Source organism: Castor canadensis, chromosome 14 (genome assembly GCF_047511655.1).
Source record: "Castor canadensis chromosome 14, mCasCan1.hap1v2, whole genome shotgun sequence".
Taxonomy (NCBI): domain Eukaryota; kingdom Metazoa; phylum Chordata; class Mammalia; order Rodentia; family Castoridae; genus Castor; species Castor canadensis.
In genome coordinates this window covers 41,486,683-41,508,293 of record NC_133399.1, presented here as the reverse complement: position 1 = coordinate 41,508,293, position 21,611 = coordinate 41,486,683, and the positions used below count along the sequence as shown (strand labels likewise).

Below are 21,611 nucleotides of genomic sequence, written 5' to 3'. Positions count from 1 at the left end.
ATGTACAAGGCTCTGAGTTCCATCCTCAGCACCATTAAAAAAAAAAGAAAGAAAGAGGGGTGGAGGATAATAAACAGCAGATCTCCAAGGGTGATAGGGGCTTGCAGGGCCCAGCCCCAAGCAGATGGTAAATGCCACATAAAGGGGAGCTGTCCTTATGATGACCACTACTTGCTTCCTACAATTCAGTGTTCTGTCACCATTCCCAATATGTGGGAGCAGAAATTAAGCCCCCAAAAGATAAAGTTGCTGGCCAAGATCTCACAGGGACTGCTCTGAACACTTCTCTAAGCTTCGTGGCTTGGTGGAGCTCCAGAGCTCCAGTCTCACCCTCCAGGGAAGGAAACAAGGCCTCCATGCAGGGGAAAAGCTTAGGCCGCAGCCAAGCTGGGAGGACCATGACGTTCTGTGGTTGGGACATCTGAGCCAGGCGGCCCCGCCCACTGTGAAGCTCTCAGCTTCATCTTTGTCACACCCCACATCTGGTGGAGTCTCACCTCTGTGCTCAGCTGCCTCCCTGAAATGAGTGTGGCCTCTAGCTTTCCTCACCTATGGAGGAGAGTCTGCTGCCCATCCTCACACCATCTCAGGGCTCTGCGAGAGTCAGGCAGAAAGTAGTTGGAGGGGAAAGCACCCAGTCTTTACCTGGGGAGCCCTTCTTTCACCTCTGAGGTCCAATGAACAGGCATGGCCTCAGGAAATTTGTCTTTGTTTATCCTAGCAAAGACGGTCTCTGTGCACAGCCCGCATCCTCTGCCACTGCCCACCACAGGCAGTGTCAATGCTGTGTTTATTTGTTTCTGGCAAGATCTCACTATGCTATCTAGACTGGCCCCAAACTCCTGAGCTCCAGTGATCCCTCCTGCCTGAGCCTCTCACTTAGCTGGGATGACAGGTGCACACCATCATGCCCAACAAGTGTCACTTTTAAACTGGACTGTATCCCCTGTCTCCCCCCAGAGCAAAGACAAAACCTAGCAGAGAATATTAATGACATTTGCTGAGTAAGTGCACAGGGGGAAAGCAAGGGTTCAAATGGGTGTGTGACAGGAGAAATAGAGAATAAGGGCAAGGAAAGATGGAGGAAGGTGGGTCGTGAGCCATGGGACTGATACCTGAAGAAAGAGACACAGAGAGGAAAAGAGCAAGGACCAAGTTGGAGCCAGATCTCTCACTCAGTGCAGTGGGGCTAACACCAGTTACCACCTGACAAGACTATTGTCCAGAATCGGGGAACCACAGTGGTGCTGAGCATTCAGCAGGTGCTCAGTAAGTGTCAGCCTGGTATTTCTGTGAGCATGAGGTCTGATGTTAATGAACAGACACCGGTGCCAGAGTCTGGGCAAGAAGACAGGCAAAACTGTGCCGAGTAGAAATTACCTCAACAGTCATCAGAAGGGAAATGGTTGGGTTATTGTTGGTAGAATGAGTTCACTTTCAGGCAGTAATGAAGGTTGACTCATTTCTTCGGGCCTCAATACAGCTCTCTGGGGGCTTAATAACCAATCAGAGTGCAGGAGGCTGTGTATAGACAACACAGCTTTTGTTTTAGAGCAGAATCTATTTGTGTAAAATATTTCTGAAAGGTATGCAAAACCTTGACAGGCCAGAGGTGAGAAGATACTCATCTTACTGTACTTGACTTTTCCCCGCTTGCATTTTCCACGTGTTGGGGGTTTTTTTGGTTGTTTTGGTTTTTAATGTTAAGCACAGATCGCGGTCAGCTATGCACACACAAAGAAAGAAACCATAGTCACGGCTGTTTGGAAGAAGGGAAAATTTAGCAGTGACATCAAAGGCAGGAAATGGTGTTTCCCTGAGAAAGGTAGTGGAAGGGTGGGGGTGCTTGAGTGAGGCCAGGGACCCCCTCAAGTGGCATGAGCCATCCCTGCTGGGAAAAAGCCAACCTGTGTGGGAAAGGAACCCTGGCAGGGCCACCACCCAGAAGGGACTCTCCAACTCTCCCAGAGAACAGTCACAGTTAGACAGTGGAACATGAAAAATGCCCCCACTTGGGACATATACAATCACACAAACCAAGACATACACTATGCAGATATATAGTCACACACACATTCCTGGACCACACAATCATAGGTGCATGACGACAGCCACCAATTCCTCCACACACAAGTCATATAGTCCCAGCTACTCAAGAGACAGGGGCAGGAAGATCAAGATCGTGATTTCAGGGTTGGTGGAGTGGCTCTAGTGTTACAGCATCTGCCCAGCAAGAGTGAGGCTCTGAGTTCAAACCCCAGTGCTGCAAAAGAAAAAATGTGATTTCAAGAATCCAGTAAAGTCAGTGAGACTATCTCAAAAACAAAATCCAAAACAAAAGGGGTGGGGTTCAAGTGGTAGAGCGCTTGCCTAGCATGTGCAAGGTTCGGGTTCAATCCCCAGTACCAAAAAAAGAAGTCATATAGTCAGGGTATTTAATCAAGCACACAGAATACACAATCGCAGACATGATCACACACACCTCAAAACAGACGTGGAGTTGGGATGGTGACACACATCTGTAATCCCAGCACTTGGGAGATAGATGGAAGCAGGAGGATTTTGAGTTCAAAACCAGCCTAAACAACATAGTGAAATCCTGTCTCAAAACAATAACAACAAAAAAAGATGTGGAGGTGCACAACATAGGCACACACACAATGACACGCTGAAACACACACCCAGAAACACAATCACAGATAGGTGAGCAGATACCAAGAATAGCCATAGATGTACATAAGTACACACGCTAAGGACATACACAATCACACACACACAGAGACCCACAATTCAGACACACAAAAATGACTCACACCAGTAGAGATGCAGACCCACAATCATTGACACATGGCAGGAGGTCACCAGAGCCTCACAGAGTTACATATGACACACAGCTGGGGCAAATACACGATCACCCAGAAAAAGACAGAGAGACTCACAATCACAATGGACAAAGAGTCATGGAGACACACACAGAAGCCCTGTCATGTCCCCATGCCCAAGAGATGTAGGGGACAGCCATGGTCACCCATACCCACTAATTCCATAAGCAGCCTCCAGAGGATTTGAGGGCTCTGGCATATGCAGTCAGAGACACGTAATTTTAGACACCCAAGGACACCGAAAACTCACAAGTCATGCAATAAAACAGGGTTAGGGTGGCCCCTCCGAGAGGAGACCCAGGTACCAACCCTGAGACCACCCAAGATCCATCCTCGGCACTGGGAACCCAGATCCAAGCTCTCACGCCACTTCACATGCATATTCAACAGGAGACCCAGGTTTCACCTTTTGGGTACCCGTCCCGTCCCCTCACTGCCCCCCCCCCCGACCCTTTGAGGAACCCAGAGTCCCTCTGGGCCCCTTTTCTAGGCAGCAGCACCCAGTGCGTGCGGCGGGCGCCCCCTGGTGGACCCGAGCCCTGGTCCAGGGCGGCGCGGAGTCGGAGCCCAGACGCGCTGGGACATCGGTGCTCCGAGGTAGGAAAGATGCTCGCGGTCTTCTAAGCCTCAAGTCCGTCAAAAGCCTAGAGAGGAAAGGGCTTGGACGCAGGAACAGAACCCATAGAGCTGGGAGGACTGTGGGACCAAGACCCCCCCGTGCACCCACCCACGGCCGCACTTGGAAGAATGGGGTCCACCGTGGAGAACCCGGGGAGCCCCGAAACATTCCCATCGGGCCGCGCCCGACCAATGAGGCGCGGCGAGGGTAGCGGGAGGAGCGGCCATTGTCGATAGAGCCAAGGCCACGGGGCTCAAAGGAAGTGACCCCTGCAGAATCGCCCAGGAGCTGGAGCGCCCAGACCCCAGCCACGACCACCAGCACCGACGTAGTTTTGACCTGTGGGTCTCAGAAAAAGGTAGGCCCGCACCTTCTAGGGTGACCCCAGTCTCTCAACCCAGTCCACTTCCTCTGTCCTTGTCCTTAGGCCCCTCCCGCTCCCCCCAGCCACCTTCCTCCCAGGACTTCACAGACCCCATCCTTCCACTTCTCATTCCCCCTAGGCCCTGCCCACTTCCCCAGCCATCAGCCTCACATTGACTTTGTACTTCCCTGTGGTTCTCCCTAGACCCCGCCCATTTCCTAGCCATCAGCTTACCAGGTCTTGCCCAATGCCCCCCCCCCCACACACACACACACACTTCCCCGTCAGTCTCCTTAAGCTCCTCCCCTTTTGTTCAACCCTACCTCTTCCAGGCCCCATTCACAACCATCAGACCCCACCTCAGAGCCTCGGTGCTAGGTACCGCCCTCAAAGAGACCACCAGCCCTGCCGATGGTGGGTTTCACCATCGCCAGCATCTCTCCTTCTGGCGCACAAACTCTAATCCTAGTCCTGGTGGGCACACGCACCCATTTCCCCCATCCCCATCCCACAGCGGACACCATCCCCACATATGTGATGGTCCTGCACCAACGACCCCCACCCACTCTACAGCTGAGCTTCCGGACCTCCAAGATTTGGTGCTGGGTGAGCCTCATCCCCACCAGCCTTGAGCTCTGCTGCCTGGTCCCCAAATGCAAGTCAGTGGAAGGATCTGTCTCCCTGTGTGTCTTTAAGGGTCACTACAATGGGGGCCAGCTGTCTACCCTGGCATGTGTGTTTGGGTGGTGTGCATGTCCTTCACAGTGTGTCACTGCATTTCCAGGGTCTCTGGATCAATGGGAGAAAAAGGAGCTGGCTACAAGTGTGACTTTGGTGTCCACAGCACTGTTTGTCCCATGGATTTGTGCGTATTCTCTGTGTATGTGTCACTGTATAACTGCTGTGTGTGTGTGTGTGTGTGTGTGTGCGTGTGTGTGTGTGTGAACAGGAGGCTGTGTGTGTGTGTGTGTGATTGTGTGTGTGTGTGTGTGTGGTGCTATAACTTATGTATGACTATGCATGTGTGTCTGTACTGGGGTCTGAGTGTAGAGTGAATCTGTGTGTGTTTGACTTGGTGTGTATCTCCCTCTGGGACTCTGTGCCTCACTATACAGCTGTGTGATGTGATGGGGACATTTGGTGTTTGCTGTGTGTGTGACTATCCTTCTCCGTTTAAAGAGTTATGACTGTGTGCACCTGGGTTTGAGTGTGGATCTAACAGTATTTGTGTATCTGTGTGTTACTAATCCATATGAACCTATGAATGTTGTGTGTTGCTGAGTGTGTGTATCCAAGTCTGTGTGTCCCTGGTGGAACTGTGGTTACATTGTGTCACTGAGTATGTCACTGTGTGCATCTGGCATCTGTGTGGCCTGTGTTTGCAGGGGTGCAGGATATATGTGTGCCATATGCCAGGCTCCCTCCCCCCAGCTCCACAGTGGGCGAAGCCAGTGATCAAAGGGCCCTCTCTAGGGAGAGGAAGCCAGTCTGGGACACTGTCTTTGTGCACATCAGGCCAGAGGGTGTAGGGTCTGTGGGAGGCTGACTTCAGCGGGTGCAGAAAGAGCAGAATCAGTAGAGGAATGGAGGGTCTTTGGAAGAGGTGGGCTGACACAGAGCTAGCACCTGCTGGACAGCTACTCTGCCTGACTTGGGGATAGCAGTGAGTGTCAAAAATTAAGAATCCACCCAACAGCCACACTAATATGGCATGGTCCAACACAGATGAACAGTCACAGAGGCCCAACACAACCACACACACATTCCAGAACAATCCAGGACATACATGCCCAACCCCGACACACATACACATCACATACACACCTCATCCACATGTCCACAAATGCCACACTAATACATCAGCACCACACATCACACGACTGGAGACACCCACCAATTGGTCCCTGTGGCTTTTTCTTCCTTTGGCCTCCTGACCAAGCCATCCTCCCTACACAGACCCAGGTGTGGAGGCCTCCAGGTCAGAGGCCTGGAGACAGTGAGTCTCAGGAGGCCCAACCACATCTCCTCTGCCTCCTGCAGTCAGCATCCACACCCTCCTGAGTGAGAGCAGCTTGGTAGCACCCCACTTCCAGGGTTTCTTTTGCAAGGACACCACCATCCAAAACCCTCGGGTGTCCCGTTTCCTCGTGGAGGACCCAGTCCTCATCACCATTGGCCTCTAAGTCTGCATCTGCACGGTAAAACGCTGACCACCTTCCCTCCAGCTATAGCCTCTGCCCTGCCCTAAGGTAGTGGTAAGTCCCAGCTCTCTTCCTCATGAGATGGGAACTTCAGCTACTTGATGGCGTAGAAGAAACCTTCCTTTGAGGAAAAGCTAAGGCTCACCCCTTGTTGACCCAGAACAGATGGGACGCTGCCTCTCTAAGGCATGAAACAAGAGGAAGTGAAACCCCTTTCCTAGGACAGGAAACTCCAGTCCCTTACATACACAAAGCAGACCAGCAGCCTGCCCCTCTTCTGGTGAGTCAAGAAATCTCCCCCTTTCAAACAGGGGAACATCCTGCCTCTTTCTCCTAATAAAAAGGAAAGTCCCACCATTTTCAGGTATTTGAGGGAGCATCTTCCTTCTTTTCCTGGTTTGTAACAGGAAATGCTGCCCATGGCTGGCATAAAGTAAGGAGATGCCCCACCCCTTTTCCAGGTCTAATAAGAAGTGTCACCCCTTTCAGACATGGGGCCGGAAATCCTGCTGGTGTCTGACATAAAATAGGGAGACATCCCACCCCTTTTCCTGGTGGAGTAGGAAGCCACGCTTCTTTCCTATTGAGAAACCTTGTCCATGTCAGGCACAGAGGTGGGGAAAATCACACATTTTTGTGTGTAAGACAATGAGGAGCCCCACACTTTTGCCTGGCTTAGCAGAAAACTGTACCCTTTTTCCATATGAAGAGAGAAAAGCCAACCTGCCTGAGGCAAAAGGTTGGGACTTTCTCACTCTCATCACCCCCCTCAGCCCCAATGAGTGAGTTTTGCCCCACCCTATCCCATGTGACGCTGCAGATTGGCCTGGGAGAGATGATCCAAGTCCAGGGCATGCAGCCAAGTTCACCGGCTATGCTGAGCACCTATGTGACCCTGGTCTACAATCCGGGCACCTTCATGCTTTGTGGCATGGCCTGCTCCTCCCTAACCTGCATCACCCAGATAACCACAGGTCACCTTGGATCCCACTTCCTAGCCATGTGCCTGCCAGACCCGGCCTCCTTCAACTGTGAGAGTGGCTATATCACCAATTACCCATGCACAGGGAACTCTGCTGATGTCCTGGAGGCCGGGCAAGTTGGGGTAGGGGGCTCGGGAAGCAGCCCCAGCCCAGCCCAGCCCTGGCTGATCTGAGCCCTCCTCCTTATGCATCTCCCAGGAAGTCCTTCTGTTCTGAGCAAGCCTCCTTGGGGATGTACTGCTTGTGTATCTGATGGTGAGTGTTAGAGGGAGGAAGGCCACACACCAGCAAGGCCACAGAATACTCCATTGTCCCCTCCCCCATCACCACCACCCCCCACTGCATACTTGGTGCCAACAGTGCCAGGCACGGCTTGCACAGAGCTTATGTAGGTAGCTGGAGTTACGAGGGCTTCCCTCTAAAGACTCATTCAGCATGCCTGTCCTGTAACAATGACTTCCAGAACCATCTACCTCCCCTCACCACAGCTGGAGCCAAAGCTGAGTCTCACCAGGGCAGAGGGAAATCAGATCCAGCTGATGTACAGATCTAAAGTCTGGTTGATAAGGTGAAAAGAGAGGCCAGGGAGAGAGACAGGTGGAAACTTTAGGACAGAGCCATAGATGCCCAGGCAGTACAAACACAGCACAGAAGAAATGCTTAGAGATGGGTCACAAGGCTGCCACTAGCACAAAGCACTCAGGCTTTTGCACCTAAGTGGGGACAGACACAGAGTCACATGATGGTCACACTGTAGAGGAGACACCAGCAACATTTTCTTGTCTTCCAGAGAGACTATCCTGTTAATAGTCAACCTTTCTTTTTTTTTTTAAAGACCAAGTAACAAAGTAGCTAGAGCCTCCTGTAGGGATAAAGAGCAGAGGCTCTGGGCCAGAATGCAGAGGTCCTAGCTGCAACAGTTCATAACTTGGATGAGATCCTTCACCTCCTTGGGCCTCTACTTCCGCATCTGTGAGATGGGCACAAAATGGCACCTTCCACCTATGGTTGCGATTGCATAGTTACAGCATACATAAGCCGATACACAGAAAGCAGAGGATGTGGCTATAACATCTGCACTAAGCAATTTTTTCTTTTTTTTTTTTTATGGTGCTGGGGATGAACCCCAAGGCCACCTGTGAGCACTATATTAACGAGCTGCACGTCCAGCTAATACCATTATTATTAAAAAGAAGCAAAGCAAACACTCCCTGTCCCCCACCATCTAGGGTGGACTGGAGCCCAGGTGCATGTCAGCAAAACCTCAAGACTCACTGCAGGGGTGGACATTTCCCCTGCCTCTGAGGAGAGAAGATCACGGGACTTGGAGACACAGGGCCCTCCCATATTTTGTGACCCTCGGAAAGGATGAGGATGAGTGGACGTTCGGGATCTCCAGGAATTCTCTTGAATGCTCTCATATGCCAATGTCTGATTTCTCCCCAAATTGTACAACAGCCACTTTCCCTTTCTTTCTGTTCCTAGCAAGAAAGTTAATCTGGTTTTTAAAACAGGAACTTTTTTGTGTGCATGCCAAGTATGGAACCTCAGGCCTCATGAAACCTAGATACATGTTCCACCACTACGCAACACCCCAACCCTATTTCCCATTTAAAATTCCAAATGGGAATTGTGGTGGGGTTTTTTTTGGGGGGTGGGGGTAGCACCTCGTACTTGCAAGGCAGGTGGTCTGTGCTCAAGCCATGCCCCCAGCCCTTTCTGCTTTAGTTATTTTCAAATCGGGTCTCAGGTTTATGCCTGGCCAGCTTGGAACACAGGCCTCCTATTTACATTTCCTGCATAGCCGAAATGACAGGTATGAGCCACTGCACCCAGTGAACTTTTCCCTCACTGGCCTCAAAGTATGAACCTCCTGGTCTCTGCCTCCCAAATAACTGGGATTACAGGATTGAACCACAGTGCCTGAATATTTTTTGGGTTTTCTGTTTTTTGGATTTTTAAAAACAAAAAAGCAGGCTCTTGCTCTGAAGCCTAGGCTAGGCTCTACCTCAAGACCCCCGCCTCAGCCTCCCAAGTGCTGAGATCATAGATGGGTGCCACTATACCCCACACCCAGCTAAAGAGAACTTTTTGCTTTCTGCTTCCAAGTTCCACATCAGAAGCCTGGCCCCTGCTTTGCTTTCTGAGGGTTCCCTGATGAGAGCCACCATGTTTTTTTGAGTTTGTTTGGTTTTGTTTTTGCAATGCTCAAACCCAGGACCTCACAGCTTCTAAGCAAGTGCTCTACCACCTAGCTCCATCACCTGCCACCTTGCAGGAGGTGGCAGTTTGGGACCACAACATCAAGCTACCTGTAGGGTCCTAGTCACTAGTGTGGGAAATCCTCAATCCAACATCTTAATAACTCTCTCTCTTTTCTCTCTTTCTCTCTCTCTGTCCTCTCTTCAGTACTGGGATTTGAACTCGGGGCTTTGTGTTTGCAAAGCTGATGCTTACCGCTTGAACCACACCTTCAGTCCATTTTGCTCTGGTTATTTTGGAGATGGGGGTCTCACAAATTATTTGCCTGGGGCTAACCTCAAACCTTGATCTTCCCTATCTCAGCCTCCTATCTCTGCTAAGATTACAAGTGTGAGCCACTGGCTGCCATCTAACGATTCTCCCAGCACTCACCATAGTTAGTTAATAGGATAAAACTCTTACAGTGATGGTTTGGGGGCCACCACCAATACCTCCTTACTGTACTGAATTCTGTTTTCATACAAAACTGGCAAAAAAATAATGTCCTGCTTCACAGTACAGCTTCCCAGGATCAGGCAGACAGGTAGCCACAAAAAAATGTAGTGTCCCTAGCTCTGGGTTCCTGGCTCTCGAGGGACTGCCCGCCACTTTCCAGATCTATGTGCAGAACCATTGTTGGGGACAGAGGACCATGCTCTTACTGTCCACCTCCAGTTCTTCTTGTCCCCAGCACCACTCATCTGCTACACGCTCAGCTTGGTTTACTCACACTGGTGTTTGAAATCAGGGCCTGATGTTATTTTTCAGGTAGGGTTTCTCATTTTTGCCTGGGCAGGCTTGGACTTCAATCCTACTACCTACAGCCTCCCATGTGCCTGAGATCACAGGCACATCACCATGCCAGGCTTGTTTGCTCAGATGGGTGTCAAAACCTTTTTCCCTGGCTGGTCTTAATCTACTGTCTTCCTGATCTCTGCCTCCTCAGTAGCTGGGATTATAGACATGCAAATTTTTTTTGAGATAGGGTCTGGCTATATTGGCTAATCTGAAACTTCTGGGCTCAAGAAATCCTCCTGCCTCAGCCTACTGAGTGGCTGGGACTACAAGCAAGCACCCTCACACACACACCTCCAGGCAGAAGTCAGTAAAATTTTAACATCCCTAACTCCTGCTTTAAAAAAAAAAAAATCACAGCTGATTTCTGGAAACGACTTTGCTAAGCAGAATAACAAAATTGCCTATTAGTGTTCCTGTAATTTCAATCAAGTCAAATTAAGATTTGTTGCCAGGTATGGTAGCTTGTGCCTGTAATTCCAGCACTCAGGAAGATGTAGAGTTTAAGGGTAGTGCTGGGCCCAGGTAGCTCACACCAGTAATCCTACTCAGTTTGAAGTCAGCCCTGAGGCAAGTAGTTTAGGAGACCCTATCTCGAAAATAACCAACACAAAAACAGGGCTGGCAGAGTGGCTCAAGTGGTAGAGTGCCCTCTAGCAAGCGTGAGTCCCTGAGTTCAAACCCCAGTACTGCCAAAAAAAAAAAAAGAAAAGAAAAGAAACTAAAACAAAATCAAGCTGTGAGTGGTAACACATACCTGTAATTACAGCTACTCAGGAGGCTGGCAGTGGAGACCCTGTCATAAAAACAAAAGGGCTGGTGGCGTGGTTCAAGTGGTAGAGCAATTAGCAATTCCTTGACATGCTCCCAACCCTGGGTTCAATTCCCAGTGCTAAAAACAAAAAATGAAAGTTTGGGGTTTGAGGTCTTCTTCCTTTATAACTCCACTACAATCTCAAGGCTTCCCTGTCCCACACCTAATACTGCCTACGGTGCCTGCCTTCACTTGTGAGTCCATGATTTTGCAGTCTCTCTCTCTCTCTCTCTCTCTCTCTCTCTCTCTCTCTCTCTCTCTCTCTCTCATCCAGATTGACCTTAAACTTTTTTGTGGTGGACATTTTTTAAGATGGGGTCTCACCAGTTATGTTCCCAGGCTGGCTTCAAATCACAATGTTCCTGATCTCTGCCTCCCCACTAGCTTGGATTACAGGCCTTGTTTTGTTTTTGCTTTTGCTGTTGTTTGTGGTGCTAGGAATTGAACCCAGGGCCTTGCACATGGAATTCGGGGATTTTTGTTGTTGTTGTTGTTGTTGTTGGTTTTTTTTGCTTTGCTTTCTTGTTTCTGGTTTTTGGTTGGTTGGTTGGTTGGTTGGTTGGGGTTTTTTTTATTTTGTTTGTTTTGCTGTTTAAGACAATGTCATGGTATGTAGCACAGACTGGCCTTGAATTCATGTTCCTCCTGCCTTTATCTCCCATGTGCTGGGATTACAGTTGGGTACCACCACACCTGGCCCCCAAATTGATTTTTTATGGGAAGCATATTACAAGTAAATACAAAATGGCTTGCTTAAAAAAAAATGCATGCATGCATACCTACAAACACAGAGTGAGGAGGGGGAGGTCCATCCAAAAAGTGGGGAGGTCACCCTGGCTTACACCATCTGCCTCAGAGTTTATTCTGGTTTATTGTGTGAGCGAGGGGTCTAATTCAAATTTTTCCCAATTAATGACTCAGGGTTTCTCAGCCTCTGTCCTACTCACCTTGGAGGCTGGTTCATTCTCTGCAGTGAGGGTGTCCTGCACACTGGAGGACGTCCACAGCAGTCTGCCTCCACTCACTGGACACACACACACACACACACACACACACACACACACACAGAGGGATGTCTCCAGACATTGCCAAATGTCCCAGGAGGGCAGATACCCCCCACCACCACTAAGAATCACTGCTCAAGCCTCCCAACATGGCTTCCCAAAACTGTCCTAGCCCCCAGTCTTACAGTGGGTGGGCCCTGAGGCAGCAAAGAAAGAGTTCCTGGGAGCCACAACCGGAGGCTGCCAGGGGAGGGTGGCCACAGGAGGGGAGGTCTGACCTTCACATAAGGGGCAGCCCAGGAAGTCCTATCTAAGCCCTGATAATAAGTGAAATTGTAATAGAGACAATGTATTGTTGACTCCTACAGGAGGGTCATCGCCAAACTAGGCCATTCCACTGCCCCTCCCAGCATGGAGGGGTAGGAGGACTGGGGAGGGTGGCTTCACTACCTCATCTAACAGATGGGAAAACTCAGAGAAATTGCCTGAGCCAGGCTATAGAGCTAAGAAATGGGGGCTGGGACTGTGGCTCAATGGTAGAGCCCTTGCCTAACATGCATGGGGCCCTGGGTTGGACACCCAGAACTTAACATTTTAAAATTTCAAAGAAATGTGGAGGTCTTGGAGTGGTGAGGGAAGAGAGCAGCCACGTGTTCTGGGAGAAACTTCCCTCCCCCACTGTAACCCAGCTATAAACCTTAGTCCTGGATGCTCCTCCCAGACCCGGCTGGGGGTGACCCCACCATTGCGTGATGGGGGAATCTCAGTCCACTGAGATCTCCACCAGCTCCCACCAGCATTCCTAACCAAACACGGAAAGAAAATCAAGGTTTCACTTAATCTGCAGCTTCGAAAAGGGTCTCCGAGAGCCAGTCGCCTACCCCCACCCCAAAGAAATACCCACATCGCTACTGCGAAGTCCCGCCCTACACACACACACACACACACACACACACACACACACACTCTGGTCCCCACTATGGGCCCTGCAGCCATAACAAGGGCTCTGGCAAGAAAGGTCTGAATAGGAGGAGAAGGAAGGCTGCGGGCAGAGAAACTGAGGCAGGGCTCGGAGGGAAGGAGAGCCTGCGGATTTCCCAGGTCCTTGTTTACAAGATGCTGGACTCCCCACGCCCAAATCCGGTGACACCCAGCTGGGGCGGGGGACATTGACCCGGTGGTACCCCGCGGCTGGCGTGGGGTCACACGGCGGGGGGGATCCCCAGCGCTCTTCAAGCTGTGTCCCTCGGGGGTCCCAGAGGCCGCTTGGGAGGGAGATCCTTGAATCCCCTTCCAACCCCCCCCCGTCCTGGGGCGGGACCAGGGGCGGAGCGGGCGGGTGACCGGTGGTGACGCGGGCCCCGCCCGCTCATATAGAGGCTCCCGGGGGCGCAGGGACAGAGCGCCGCCGCATCTGTCACCCGCGCCACAGCCGCCTCTGCTCCCAGCGTCCGCGCCACCGTCGCCGCGTCCACCAGCGCACCACCATCATGCGGGAGATCGTGCACCTGCAAGCTGGCCAGTGCGGCAACCAGATCGGAGCCAAGGTGCGCGGGGGATCCCGGTCCGGGGAGCAGAGCGGGGGTCCTCGGCTTCCGGGGCTCCCCAACCTGGAAGCCAGCGCCCCAGCCAGGGACGGTGGGGGAGGGGCGTCGGGGCAGGGCCAAGCTGGGAACAAAGAGGCCGGTGATGGGCATAGGGCCCAGCCTTCTGTCCGCTGACCACAGCTGGCTTCACAGCTGGCCGACTGTCCTCTCTGCGCGCACAAAGAGACGCCACCCCTCCCCCAGGCTGCAGCAGGGGTGTGCTGGCACCAGCTTGCTCCGTCTCGGGGTGCTGACTGCCGCACCCCACCCCCATCTCTTCCTTCTTGCTGCCTCATCCTTGCCATCCCGCTGGGTCCCCCTGTCACCTCGCTGGGGAAAAGGAAGCAGCTAGGGAGCACTGGGGGGAGAGGGGGAGAGGGACCCTGGGCCTGGCCACCTGGCTCCCCTCTCTCAACCTTCCCCACCACCATCCTCTAGTTTTGGGAGGTGATCAGTGACGAACATGGCATTGACCCCACGGGCACATACCATGGGGACAGTGACCTTCAGCTGGAGAGGATCAACGTCTACTACAACGAGGCCACAGGTAGGGCAGAGTGGGGCACCTGCTGGTGTGGGGGTGTGGACCGGCTGGAGGGGGACGGGATGCTCCTCCTGGGTTCCTGGCCTCACCCCAACTGCTTTCCATCTGTTTCCCTGCAGGGGGAAATTATGTTCCCAGAGCAGTGCTGGTGGACCTGGAGCCTGGCACCATGGACTCTGTGCGCTCTGGACCCTTTGGGCAGATCTTTCGGCCTGACAACTTTGTGTTTGGTGAGAGCCGAGCATGGAGCACAGGAAGGGAACCCCTTGTTCTTTTCCCTTCCAGATTCCTAATGAAAATCCTCTGTCTAGCACCAAAGAGCCACCAGTGACCACAGAATCACAGAGTAGACAGGCCAGTGAAGGATGTGATAGGGATGATCAGGTCATTGTGGTAGCCCTGGGGAGCCATCCAATACAGCACAGGGGTTCCAGGACCTTCTGCGTGTGAGCCAAGCACTCACCACTGAGCTACACCCAGCTCTGAAGTGGTATTTTAATCCAACCATTTGATTATAACAGACTGCCTGGGTTCAAGTCCCATGTTGACCACTTCATACATTCAACAGACAGTGAGCACCCACTGTATACCAGGCCTACACTAGAAGCTGGGGTTGCAGCATAGAGTAAAACAGAGCTATCTGTGCTCCCCCACTCCCCCTGACATCCCCATGGAGCTGACATCCCTGTGGAGAGAGACTCCAGAGAAGGAGATCAGTAAGTAAAACTCAACTATGGGTCCCACCAGCTGGCTGGCTTTGGACAGGCTCCATGACATTTCTAAGCCTGAGCCTCTGGGACTTCAAAACAGGGATTATAACATAGCCACTCTTCAGGACTCTGAGGCTGATAGTCCCACTACCTGTAAAGCACTTAGGACTATCTCTGGGAGGGAAAGGTAAATAAGTGTCTGTTTGTGTCACTACTGTTAATTCTTTTCCTTATCTTTTGTTTGTTTTCTTTTTGCTTTTGGAGACAAGAGTCTGGCTGTGTAGCCCAGGCTGGCCTCTGATTCTTGGTCCTCCTGTCTTTGCCTCCCAAGTGCTGGGATTACAGGTGTGTACCACCACACCCAGCTTCATTATCATTATCAACACCTGCCACCTAAAAGATGAGTCAGTTTTTGGTGGATTTCATTACAATATTTTCAAGGTTTGGAATATTTTTGAACTTAGAGTGACATAATATAAGTTGCAGAAATTATAATTTCTTGACAAAGCTTAAGAATTAGAAAAATAAATTTTGACACTTTTCTAGTTATTAAGAGGACAAAAATATTATTACATTCAGAAGAAAAGGTTTATGGGAAAAAATAAAAGGGAACGACCTAGGAACACAGGGGGAATGGCATATAGGAAGGAGGGGGCATATTTTTGGCCATTAGACTAACAGGATGTTCATGCCCTGCAGTGGTCTCTCCAGGGGACTCTTGCCTGGGACAGGCTAGGTGCAGTCCCCTACCCAGGCCTCTGGCCCCAAGTTCTGCCCTTTCCCCAGCACCCCATTATTCCTTCTCCTCCCACCATGGTGGTTTACAGTCTGGAGTTTAGGGAAAAATGGGATAAGCTCTGTGACCTTGGAGACATGACTTCCTCTCTCTGATCTATACTGAGATGCTGAAAGATAAGGATGCACCCATTAGTGCATAACCAATAACAGGTCCTCCAGAATTGGCTGTGGAAAGACACACCAATGAGGCTGCCAAAGGATATGAGTCACTGTAGAATGACCTGGGTGGCTCACAGTTGGGCCAAAAGATCTTATGGGAAGCAGAGGAAGGAGGAGGGACATGGGGTAAAAGTATACGACTCAGGAACCAGGACACCAGTGACCCCACCGGCTTGCTGTGTGACTTTCTGCACACGACCTACCCTTTCTGTGAATCTGTTTTCTCAAATGTAAAATGGAAGAAAAGAGTATTCAGGACCTCAGAGAACTGGGGGAAAGATTCAGAGATATAGGGCATGCTTACATTTAGTGCCTACTGTATGATAGACATAAGCAAGACAAAGACCTTTATCTGCAGGACATTACCTTCCAGCAGGGGAGACACACACTGCAGAAAAAAAACAAATTAAAAAAATAATCAGACACTGGTGGTTCAAGCCTGTAATCCTAGCTACTCAGCAGGCAGAGATCAGGATGATTAAAGTTTGAAGCCAGCCCGGAAAAATAGTTTTCGAGACCCTATCTGGAAAACACCCATCACAAAAAAGGGTTGGTGGAGTGACTCAAGGTGTAGGCCCTAAGTTCAAGCCCCAGTCTGAAAAAAAAAAATGTTAACATGTATAAAGTTGAGTTGTGACAGGTGTTAGAAAGAAAAATAAAACAGGGTAAAGGCATAGAGAATGAGGAGTAGGGTCCATCATAGATCAGGAGTAGGAATTGGCAGAGATGGCTTTTCCAAGGAGATAACACTGAGCAGAGACCTGAAAGAGGTGAGAGAGGAGCCATGTGAATACCTGAGGAAAAAGAATTCTAGGCAGCCAGTCTGGTCAGTGCAAAGGCCCTGAGGCAGCAATGAGCCTGGTAAGGAAGCAAGAGAGAGGGAGGAGGGAGGCAGGGAGGGCACAGGGCAGGTCGGGGAGGGCACAGGGCAAGTCGTGCAGGGCCCTGTGGGATGCAGGGAGGACTTGGGCTTTGGCCCTGAGGGAGATGGGAGCCATAGAGGGCTGTGGGCAGGGGAGGGAGGGGCTGACTTGGTGCTCACTGGCTCACTCTGGCCACAGCAGGAAGCAGCCAGGGATGCTGGCAGGTGACCTCAGATCAGGGTAGAGGCAACTTCTCTGACTGGTGGGCAATGATGGACCACACCAGTGGAGGGCGCAAGAAGTCTGTTACCAGCCAGCATTCTCACCTAGGCCTGGTCCTTCACTGTGAGAGTACAGATAAGCACCAAAAACCAGGAAATGGGTTTGGTAGCCCCGCAGAGAGAAATACAGCAGTGAATAGGAATTAGAATTGGAAAGGGGGCAGGCAGGCAGGCGATAATCCCAGCAGTGGGGAGACTGAGGCAGGAGGATCTTGAGTTTGAGCCCAGCCTGAGCTACATAGTGTGACCTCATCTCAAAAAGTAAAAAGTGAGAAGGGGTGGCAATCATGACAGAGTAATTAGGGAAAGCCTCACTGAGCCTGATGGAGTTGAGGAGGGACTTTGGGAAGACCCAGGGAAACAACATGTCAGGCAGAGGGCACAGTGCATGCAAAGGCCCTGGGGCAGGACCACCCAGCCTGTTGTGTGTGGCTGAAGCAGAGGGATTGAGAGGGTGACAGGGACAGGGAAGGCAGGGAGGGTGGGGCAGGTCTTCCAGGGCCCTGTGGGCTGCAGGAAGGACTTGGGCTATTAGAGATAGGAGTCTGGGTGATTTTTAGCTACGATAGAACATGATTTGATTTTAATTTTACAATCTCATGGCTGCTGGGTAAAAGCTGGAAGACTGGAAGCTGTTAGGAAAATTATAGTAATTATTAGCAAATGATTAACAGTAGCTGTTAATTATTAGTATATTATTAATAATATTATTTGTGACAATATTAGTAGGAGAGTGATTGCACAATTAGGTGACTGTAGACAACAACATACCGTAGACTTCAAAGGCTAGAAGAAAGAATTGGTATTTTCACCATAAAGAACTGGAAGATTTTTGAGAAGAGAGAGTTTTTTTTTATTAGCATAGAATAGTTGTACAAGAGGGTACATTGTGACATTTACACATGTGCTTGCAATGATCTTAATCAGATTCACCCCCATCTTTCTCCCTCGCCCCCCACTCCCCCTTTAGAACAATTTCAACAGTTTTCACTCTTCTATTTTCGTATATGGATACAAAGTGCATCCACCACATTCACCCTCCTTCACCCTCTTCATTTACCCTCCCCTCTCCCACTGGTACCACCCCTGAACAGGACCCATTTTACCTTTTTTTTTTTTTAATTTTTTTTGGTGGCACTGGGGTTTGAACTCAGGGCCTCATGCTTGCTAACCAGGCACTCTACCACTTGAGCCACTCCACCCTTTTACAATGGTTTTGTTGGTTTTTTTGTTTTGTTTTGAGATAGGATCTCACAAACTATCCACTGAGCTGGCTTTGAAGCTCAATCCTCCTGATCTCTGCCTCCTGAGTAGCTAGGGTTATAGGTGTGAGCCTCCCGCACCAGGCTAGTTCTTCATTTTTTTTAAGTGAATACTGACAGTCCAAGGGGCTTCCGCCTTGGCAGTTCAAACATGTGAATATGGTATGGTAATCAAATTAGCATCCCCTATGACTCTTTACCAGTGTAAGCGAGACATGCACAAGTGTGGGAACATCACATGGCACCCTGTTAATGTGCACAAGTTCTACGCTGTTTCTATTTGGTTTCGTTTTTCTGGGTTTTTTGTTTGTTTGGGGGTGTTTGTTTTTTGCGGTGCCAGGGCTTGAACTCAGGGCCTACACCTTGAGCTACTCTACCAGCCCTTTTTTGTGACAGGTTTTTTCAAGATAGGATCTCAAGAACTATTTGCTCACTGGCTTTGAACCTCCATCCTCCTGATCTCTGCCTCCTGAGTAGCTAGGATTACAGAGTGAGCCACAGGTGCCCGGCTGTTTTTGCTTTTTTTTTTTTGCAGTGCCAGGAATTGAACCCTGGGCTTTGCACATGCTACACAAGCACTCTTCTACTAAGCCACACCCCCAGCCCAATTTATATGTCATTTATGTATCTGTTAAAACGTAAATTTGAGACTGGGGGTGGAATTCAGTGGTAGCATATGTGTGCTCCATCCCCAGCAACCCACTACTATACATCAAATTAAACAGCAGTAGTAAGAATGTTAGTTACTAATCTTTTATTGTCATTTTGTGTCAGAGAAGAGTTCTTTGGGGGGTGGAACCCAGAGCCTTGTGCACACTACATCCCTGTCTCGCTTGTTTTTGCTTTTGGCAGTACTGGGGTTTGAACTCAGGACCTCCCACTTGCTCTGCGGGACCTTTACCACTTGAGTCACACCTCCCGTTCTTTTCTGCTTTAGTTATTTTTCAGACAGTGTCTTGCATTTTTGCCTTAGGCCCAGCTTGGACATCGATCCTATCTACTCCTCCTTCATAACTGAGATCACGAAGTACCGAGCCCAACTTGCAATGGGTGGGGGGGGGAGTTTCTGGAACTGTTGGCCTGGGTTGGCCTCGAATCTCAATCCTCCAGATCTTCGCCTCCCAAGTAGCTGGGAGGTGTACCACCTCCATGCTTGGCCTATGAATTTGCTTTTACTATTCTTATTCAACTGTGAGAAGCCCTCCGGTGGCTAGGCGGCAGGGTGGAGAGTAGGGACCCCCATCCATGCCTGCGTGTCCCCGTTCTCTTCCCTCCCCAGGCCAATCCGGAGCTGGCAACAACTGGGCCAAGGGCCACTACACGGAGGGCGCAGAGCTGGTGGACGCGGTGCTGGACGTGGTGCGCAAGGAGGCGGAGAGCTGCGACTGCCTTCAGGGCTTCCAGCTGACGCACTCGCTGGGCGGCGGCACGGGCTCGGGCATGGGCACCCTGCTCATCAGCAAGATCCGCGAGGAATTCCCGGACAGGATCATGAACACCTTCAGCGTGGTGCCCTCGCCCAAGGTGTCGGACACCGTGGTGGAGCCCTACAACGCCACCCTCTCTGTGCACCAGCTGGTGGAGAACACGGACGAGACCTACTGCATCGACAACGAGGCCCTGTACGACATCTGCTTCCGCACCCTGAAGCTGACCACGCCCACCTACGGGGACCTCAACCACCTGGTGTCGGCCACCATGAGCGGGGTCACCACCTGCCTGCGCTTCCCGGGCCAGCTGAACGCGGACCTGCGCAAGCTGGCGGTGAACATGGTGCCCTTCCCGCGCCTGCACTTCTTCATGCCCGGCTTCGCGCCCCTGACCAGCAGGGGCAGCCAGCAGTACCGCGCCCTGACGGTGCCCGAGCTCACCCAGCAGATGTTCGACGCCAAGAACATGATGGCCGCCTGCGACCCCCGCCACGGCCGCTACCTGACGGTGGCCGCCGTGTTCCGGGGCCGCATGTCCATGAAGGAGGTGGACGAGCAGATGCTGGCCGTGCAGAGCAAGAACAGCAGCTACTTCGTGGAGTGGATCCCCAATAATGTCAAGACCGCCGTATGCGACATCCCACCCCGTGGCCTCAAGATGGCAGCCACCTTCATCGGCAACAGCACGGCCATCCAGGAGCTGTTCAAGCGCATCTCCGAGCAGTTCACTGCCATGTTCCGGCGCAAGGCCTTCCTGCACTGGTACACCGGCGAGGGCATGGACGAGATGGAGTTCACCGAGGCCGAGAGCAACATGAACGACCTGGTGTCCGAGTACCAGCAGTACCAGGACGCCACTGCTGAGGAGGGCGAGTTCGAGGAGGAGGCAGAGGAAGAGGTGGCCTGACCCGGCCTCTGCGCCCTGCTGTCCCGCTCTGAGCAAGGCTTTGACCCTGAGGCTCCCTGTCTCCCAGCCTGACTCACCTCTGACCCTAGGAAACCCCCCTCCAGGACCCCAAGAACAGCACTTTGTCCCGAGCCCAACAATGCCTCCCCACCCGCACCACCTCTAACAACTTTATCTCTGACCCTGGCCCACCTTTGACCCTTGACCCCACATCATCTCCAACCTGTCTGGAACTCTTCCAACCTTGACACCTGCCTGAGAACCCTGCTTTCAATTCTATGAGTCCTGGGACCCTTCACCTTTGGCACCACTCCCCCACCACCACCAAAAAAAAAATCCCATTACAACTCTAGAGCTAAAAACTTGGTTTACTCTTTTGGTTTCTGGTGGTGCTCCCCACCGAGCTGCACCCCAGATCCCTGCTTTACTTATCCCCCTCTGTTTCTCAGAGCTTCCTTTCACCTCTGATATTCCAGCTCCCCTCTGATCCCACCCTCTCTCTGTCTCTCATAAAGCCCCAATTTCCTCCCTTCCCTCGCTCTCTGGACACCCTCCTACCTTGGCTTTCTCAGAGAGCCCTGTCCCAGGAAGAGAAAAAGGCCTGGAGCCTCAGAATAGAGGTTGTCCTTGCCACCCACCCCACCCTGCTGTCCTCAGACTCATCCCCATCAATAAATTAATTGTTGCCCTGGCATGTTTCCATAGAATTTTTGTTTTCTTTTTTGAAACAAGGTCTCACTATGTAGCCCAGGCTGGCCTAGAACTCACAATCTTCCTGCCTCCACTTCCCAAGGGCTGGGATTACAGACATGCACCACTACCACATTTAGTTGCAGAGTTCATGTTCATCTCTATAAGCAGCAATTGAGGGCTCCCTACAGGGTGGAGGTGGGCTTCCAAGGGTCTAATCTAATCCCATTGGGGGAAGGGTAGAGATTTTAGACAGATCAAGTCATTCCACTCAGTGACCTGATGGTGAGAATAAGCCATTCCCACACTCTGACTTGCGCCCCCCACACCCTGTCCTTCCTGTGTGACTGTTTGGGACTGTTGTCTGTGTTGGTGACTTCCTGTGTGAGTGTATGCGTATGTGTGTGTTGCCTGTATACCACAGTGCCTGTGTCCTGATTCTCTCTGTTTCTGTCCCCCTCCTGGCTCCCCCCCTCTC

General features: G+C 51.2%; 1 protein-coding gene across 1 annotated transcript; it reads left to right on the top strand.

Annotated features, from left to right (window-relative positions):
- The first annotated feature begins 13,280 nt into the window (after window positions 1–13,280).
- On the top strand, window positions 13,281–21,150 carry Tubb4a (tubulin beta 4A class IVa). Its single transcript, XM_020176150.2, has 4 exons — window positions 13,281–13,450; window positions 13,928–14,036; window positions 14,153–14,263; window positions 19,386–21,150. The coding sequence occupies exons 1-4, from the start codon at window positions 13,394–13,396 to the stop codon at window positions 20,441–20,443; spliced, it is 1,335 nt and encodes a 444-aa protein (XP_020031739.1). The 5' UTR covers window positions 13,281–13,393; the 3' UTR covers window positions 20,444–21,150.
- Window positions 21,151–21,611: the final 461 nt, after the last annotated feature.